At 41.5% G+C, this 6,687-nt stretch overlaps 1 protein-coding gene and 1 pseudogene across 1 annotated transcript; one reads left to right on the forward strand and one right to left on the reverse strand.

Annotated features, from left to right (window-relative positions):
• The first annotated feature begins 434 nt into the window (after positions 1–434).
• Positions 435–1,355, forward strand: Or2ak4e (olfactory receptor family 2 subfamily AK member 4E). Its single transcript, NM_001000018.1, has one exon. The coding sequence runs from the start codon at positions 435–437 to the stop codon at positions 1,353–1,355; it is 921 nt and encodes a 306-aa protein (NP_001000018.1).
• On the reverse strand, positions 5,657–5,854 carry Olr1444-ps (olfactory receptor pseudogene 1444; annotated as a pseudogene).

Raw genomic sequence — 6,687 nt, forward strand, 5'->3', positions numbered from 1 at the left:
TTTTTGAAAACAAAGCAGATAAACAAATTGTCATTTGCATTTTAATTTGGCTGTCTTGAATAATCTTGTTCCTGTTTCCATATTGTAATTTACAAAGACCTTCAGAGGGAAGAGCTTTCACTTCAAATCTGAGAAATGACCAGGAGAAGAAAAAGTTTAAGTCAGGCACTGTATATGGTTCCTCAGATATTTATACATCTTATATTAGAGAGTGTAACTATTATCTGTTGTGCAAAAGTAGAATAAATATAAATAACTAAAAATATTTCTTTTTACAAATGATGAAAGCATAAACCACAGGATATGAGAGAGTGTCTTTGAGCTAGTCCAGAACTCTATCCCATGTAATAAATGTCATTTTCCTCCTCAAGGACAGTCCTCTCCAGACCATGACATTTCCAGGTTATACTTGCTTTGCTCATTCCATCTAAGTCATGGAGATAGGAAACCACAGCTGTGGGACAGACTTCACCTTGGTTGGTCTTTTCCAGTATGGACACATGGACACTTTCCTCTTCACAGTTATCACCCTCCTCTTTGCAGTGGCTCTCATAGGCAACATCACACTGGTCCACCTCATCAGCCTGGACCGAATACTCCACACCCCCATGTACTTCCTCCTCAGCCAGCTCTCCATCATTGACATGATGTACATCTCCACCACTGTGCCCAAGATGGCAGCTAACTTCCTGTCAGACACCAAGACCATTTCCTTTCTGGGATGTGCAATCCAAGCCTTTATGTTTCTGACCCTGGGTGGGTCTGAAGCCCTCATGCTGGGTTTCATGTCCTATGACAGATACATAGCCATTTGCCAGCCCTTGCACTACCCTGTGCTCATGAGCAGGAAGATCTGCTGCTCTATTATCACCAGTGCCTGGAGCAGCAGCTCCATCACTGCATTAATACACATACTGTATGTATTTCAACTTCCATTCTGTGGATCTAGGATTGTTAACCACTTTTTCTGTGAGGTTCCATCTCTCCTGCCATTGGTGTGTGAAGACACGTCCCAATATGAGCATGCAGTCCTCCTGAGTGGCCTTGTCATTCTGTTGTTACCCTTCCTGGCCATCCTAGCTTCCTATGCTCGGGTGTTGGTTGTTGTATTCCAGATGGGTTCAGGGAAGGGACAGAGTAGAGCAGTGTCCTCCTGCTCTTCCCACCTGACTGTGGCCAGCCTGTTCTACATCACTACTCTCTCCACCTACACCCAACCACACACTTTGCATTCTCCTGGGAGGGACAAAGTGGTGGCTGTGGTCTACTCAATTGTTACTCCTGTTTTGAACCCATTCATCTATAGCCTGAGGAACAAGGAGGTCATGGGGGTTCTAAAAAGACAAATGGGATGATGGATAGTGACGTGGGATTTTGGGTTGCCCTGTGGACTGATCTAAAGGCTGATCTTGACACTCTCTGGGACAATTTCCGGACTGATACTTTGGTGGAAGGCCATCTCTTTGTCTCACTGACTGAACAAGAGCATGAACCTTTGCACAAACAGTGTCACACTGAGTTGATGGTTTGAATCTGAATGTTGGCTCCTCAGGAGATGGAAGGGCTTTGTCCCTGGACCTGGCATCTCTGCCTTCCTATCAGGATGGGTTGGCTTCCCACAGAGACTTTTTCCCTGATGCCAGACATCATGATTCTCAGCCTGAGGAAGTCAATACAAGTGCCTGGTCTACCCTCACCTCTCTCTGGAATCTCTTTCTGCAGCTCTATATGTATAATTATTTTACATAAATATGACTATTTCATTGTTTTATCTCTGTAGTCAAAACAGTTATTTAATAATATGGGTGTCCTTTTATAATGTGACATATTTTAAGAACAATTCTGAAAGAAATGGGGAGGGAGCCTACTTAATGCTTGCTTTGATGCTTATGTGACTATTACCACCTGAAAAAGATGTCCAGGCTCTTAAAGGGGTAGAGCAAACCCATGGGTAGAGCAACAATAGCAGCCCACCTTATCCCTCTGAGTACCCAAGAACCTAACCACCAGCTAAAGTGTACACATGAAGGGACCCATGGCTCCACTCACATATGTACCACAGGTGTGCATGGTCTGACAGAAAATGAAGAGAGGCCCTTGGTCCTGTGAAGACTCCATACTCTAGTGTAGGGAAATAACAGGGTTGAGGGTGGGTGTGTGGGAGGGTAGCGCCCTCATAGAAGCAGGTAGTTAAGGAATAGTTGGTGGTTTCTGGAGGGGAAGAGAGGAAAGGGGGTAACATTTGAAATTTAAATACATAAAATATCCAATAAAAAGATATGCAAGCTCTTTTAAGCTGTTTAAAACTGTCCTCCTGACTTCCTTTATTAATATGATTCCCAAAATTTCACTAATGACTTTGTAATAAACACTATCAGTGGATCTGTCTGTCAGTATGCACTCTGTGTCTTTCCATGAACACATTTATGTTGGCCTTCCCTGTTTCAATTTATATTGATGACCAATGCTAACTTTTATGATAAGGACAATTAGGGAACAGACCCAGAATGGTTCTGTATTAGAAATCCATAGACAATTTCTGTATTTTGTATATGGCTAATATAAAATAAATTCTGAGAGCAATGTTATTTCAAGAACATTTGTGAATATTTTTTAACATCGAGATTATATTTGTGTGTACACGTGTGTATGTATGTATATATGTATGTATGTATGTATGTATGTATGTATGTATGTATGTATGTGTTCTATGTATTCTTGGCTGTCCTGGAGCTTCCTTTGTGGAACATAATGACCTCAAACTCATTGAACTTCTCTTGCCTCTGCCTCCCAAGTGTTGGGATTAAAGTTTTGTGCCAGAATGTACTGATTTTTAAAGAACAGTCACTAGCTTTTGTTTTCTTGCAATTTGAAGTCATAGATGCTTTTGAGCCAATATGTGGACGCTGAGAATCAAACACAGGTCTTGGGGAGGAGCATTCAGTGCTCTTACCTATTGAGTCAGCTTTCTAGGGCCCCTGCATTCTCAAAATAATCACGTCATTGTCCTGTAATCCAAGAACCAATGAATGAAAACTTCTATGCACCTAAGTACTGGTGCAAGTAACATTAGGAGTAACTCTCAGTATGAAAATATAAATGTTGTGGGGGCAAGAGTGGTGGTGTGCCATTATTAGCACTGCTGCTATTCCAGAGGACTTGAGTTCAACTCCTAACAACCTTGCAAGGTAGCTCACAATTGTCTGAAGCTCCAACTCCAGGGTATCTGAGGTTTCTGTCTTCCTAGAACACTTACATGCATATATCAATGTCTCCCCCACCCTTATACATAAATAAAATAATAATAAATGTTGTGGAATATTTTAGAGAAGCCTTGTTGCTTCTCTGTAATTGGTGTCAATAATTAGAGTGATACATTTAATGACACATAGAAACCCCTGTTCTGGCACTAGTAAACATGAATTGCATCTGTTGCCTATCTGTGGTATCCCATTTCCCTAGCTGGGCTCCCTTTTTTTCCTCACGGGATTGGATACACCTAGCCCTGCATAGAGGTTGCATACCACAGTGGGCAGATAACCTGGGTACCTCAACACTCTCAGAGGACAAGAGGAAGGGAATGTGGGATGGATTTGTAAGGGGAAGCAGAAGTCTGGATGTAAAATGAATAGATAAATGGGAAAATGAATTTATTTCACAAGTTGTGTATGCACACAATAGGGTATGTGATTTTATATACATTTTTCATATACTGGACATGAATACATACACACCTGTAACAATAATGATAAAAGGAGGCTATTGAACACAGTAAGTATGAATGCAGTTTGGGGCAGTAAAGGACAGTACAGTAATATACAGTAAAATTTTAAAGCAAAAGCGAACTTTTCTAGAGATAACCTACAGAGAAGAAAAACCATGCTTACAAAATGCATGGGTTATTTAATAGAAATGTAAGAGTCAGGCATAGGATACCTTCCTCAAACTGTCTTAAGTTTATATATCTGTAACAAAACACTGTGTCTGCCATCTGTCACTCTGGGCCAAAATATGGCCTTACTCCATGAAGTTTTCTCATGTGTTGTCATGGTGATGAAGTCCATCTTGGGGTGTACTTCCTTTATACATCAACAGTATCATCTGATGGCATTGTCCCAAAATCATGGTGATGAACGGAAAGGATTAGTTGCAGATACCTTGCAACAGTGTTTTATCTGCAAGACCTAGAAGGATCTGAGCAGGGTAGGCCTGACTGGCCCAGCCTACCAGGTGGTCAAAGACACATTTCAACTAGATACTTTGAATACAAAGGATCTAGATTTTACTTTTAAAAATAACAAAAGAGGGTAAGATGCTTCAGACCTGCCAGGGGCCTCTATGGCATCTGCCTTCTGACTCAACTCCAAGAGGCATGAATTTCCTGTTTTCTTTTCCTCTATCTTTCAGATGCTTTCCAGAGCCTCAGCCTGCTTTCTCTGGTACATTGACTCTTCACACTCTTTTTTGTTGTTGTTCTTTTTTTTTTTTTTTTGGAGCTGGGGACCGAACCCAGGGCCTTGCGCATCCTAGGCAAGCGCTCTACCACTGAGCTAAATCCCCAACCCCTTCACTCTTTCTTTAAAAGTCCCTTCCCACCACAAAACTACTTGTACTATGCAAATTGACTCTCTCTCTCTCTCTCTCTCTCTCTCTCTCTCTCTCTCTCTCTCTCTCTAAGAACCATCAAAGAATCTACAATAAACTTCTCTCTAAAACTCACAAAAAGGGAAATGGGGAGGAATGCTAGGTTAAATAATTTGTGTTTTGTAACATTCTCTATATTGGTACATTATATAATTAACCTAATTTCTACTTTTGCCACAATTTTCTTTCCTTCAAACCTTTCTCCTGGTGTGGAGATGATTCAGCAATCAAATGTTTATGCTAGCCTGCACACTTTCTAATTAGGTCTGCCTCTTTGAATTCCCATATCCATCACTGTCTTATCTAGTTCTGGCAGAAGTCTTGCTAAATCTGCTACCACCCCTAGTGGCATGTTCCACCAGGGCTCACTGTCTCCACCCTCCCACATGAGAAGTATGATCACCTTTTGTGCCTTCAGCATGGGACCTCTTAGGTTAGATGATCCTAAGTTCCCCTCATCCCCCAGCTTCCATTAGCAATCTCTATCTGTTGACCCCGTATCTCACCCTTGTCTCAGGCTCTCACTTGTCCACACTACCTCCACAGTCCAGGCCACTTATGTCCACTGCAAGGCTCAGTCTTGGGCTAGAAGCTACAACAATATTTCCCCCATCCAAAAAATATCTTCTCTACATTTTTTAAACAGGGGTCAAGAGCTGACTCTTTAATCCATTTTCAGCAACGTCATTGATAATACCTTCTTTTGCACCCTTCCCTCATCCAAGAGGTTTGCTCTTCCACCCCTTGCCATTTTGCTCTGAATGGACTTTGCTTTTCCAGCTCTCAAGTTATCACATAGAAACACCTCTTCTTGAAACTAATGAAAATGATTTGCATCTGTTGTCAGTGTGTGAGATCCCATCCCCCTAACTATGCTGACTTGTCTGGCCTCAGGGGAAAGAGGATCCACCCTGCTCTGGTGAGACTTGATGTTCCATGGAGACAGGATATACAAGGGGTCCCCCACCTGCTCAGATGAAAAGGGAAATGAGATAGTGGAGGAATTGTGTGATTGGGAAATGGAACCTGGAAGCAATCAGATGTTGGTGTGGAATATTCAGTCCAGCCTGATGAGATGGACCAGTGTGAGGTTGCCTATGAGAGTCGCTGCAAAGAGGAAGGCAATGACAGTGAAGAGGAAGGTGTCCATATGTCCATACTGGAAAAGACCAACCAAGGTGAAGTCTGTCCCACAGCTGTAGTTTTGTTCTCAATGGTTTAGAAGGAACCATCAAAGCAGGTACAATCTAGAATGGGCATGGCCAAGTGAGGACTGTCCTTGAGGATATATTTCTGGACTAGCTGTAGGGCACTACCTTCTATCCTTGTTTTAGACTTTGATTTATTGAAAAGCAGTTCTTTTACTTATTTTTACTTATTTTAATTTGGCAAAATGGGTAAGAGCTACACATTTTAATGTAAGACTTTTCTGTTTCATAGGGTGCATGGAGAATGCATGCATAGATCCATGGGATCCCCTTCTCTATCCCTTTCAATTCTCCTACTATTTCCACTGTTTGAAGTCTTGAAGCTCTTCAGGATCAAGGTCTTCATAAATACAAATCCCTGAGCTCTTTCTAAGGCATTCATGTCACAATCACCTTTTTTTAAACCACAGGAAGTTTTTGAGAAAGGCTTACTTAAATGTTTTGACACAAACATGTATACGTCAAGTTAGTTTGGATACATCATGTAGCCAAGCATAAAATCACAATTTTGTTAACCACGTACAGTCAATCATCAAGACACCTAGGATCTGGAAAAATAGTGCAAATAGGGACAAGAAAATAGGAATTATCTCACAGGGAAAGTTAAAAAACACCAAGTCAAACCAATTCTTCAGAGAGTTAGACAGAACAATTTGCAAATACCCAAAATGGCCCCCAGATTCCACTTTGCACCAATCAGAACGTCTAAGACTAAAAACTAAAGGGACAGCACATACTGGTGACAATGTGGAGAAAGAGGAATACTACTTCCCTGCTAGTGGGATTGCAAACTTGTACAACCACTCTTGAAATCAAGCGGCAGTTTATCACAAAA

Source organism: Rattus norvegicus, chromosome 10, assembly GCF_036323735.1.
Source record: "Rattus norvegicus strain BN/NHsdMcwi chromosome 10, GRCr8, whole genome shotgun sequence".
Taxonomy (NCBI): Eukaryota; Metazoa; Chordata; class Mammalia; order Rodentia; family Muridae; genus Rattus; species Rattus norvegicus.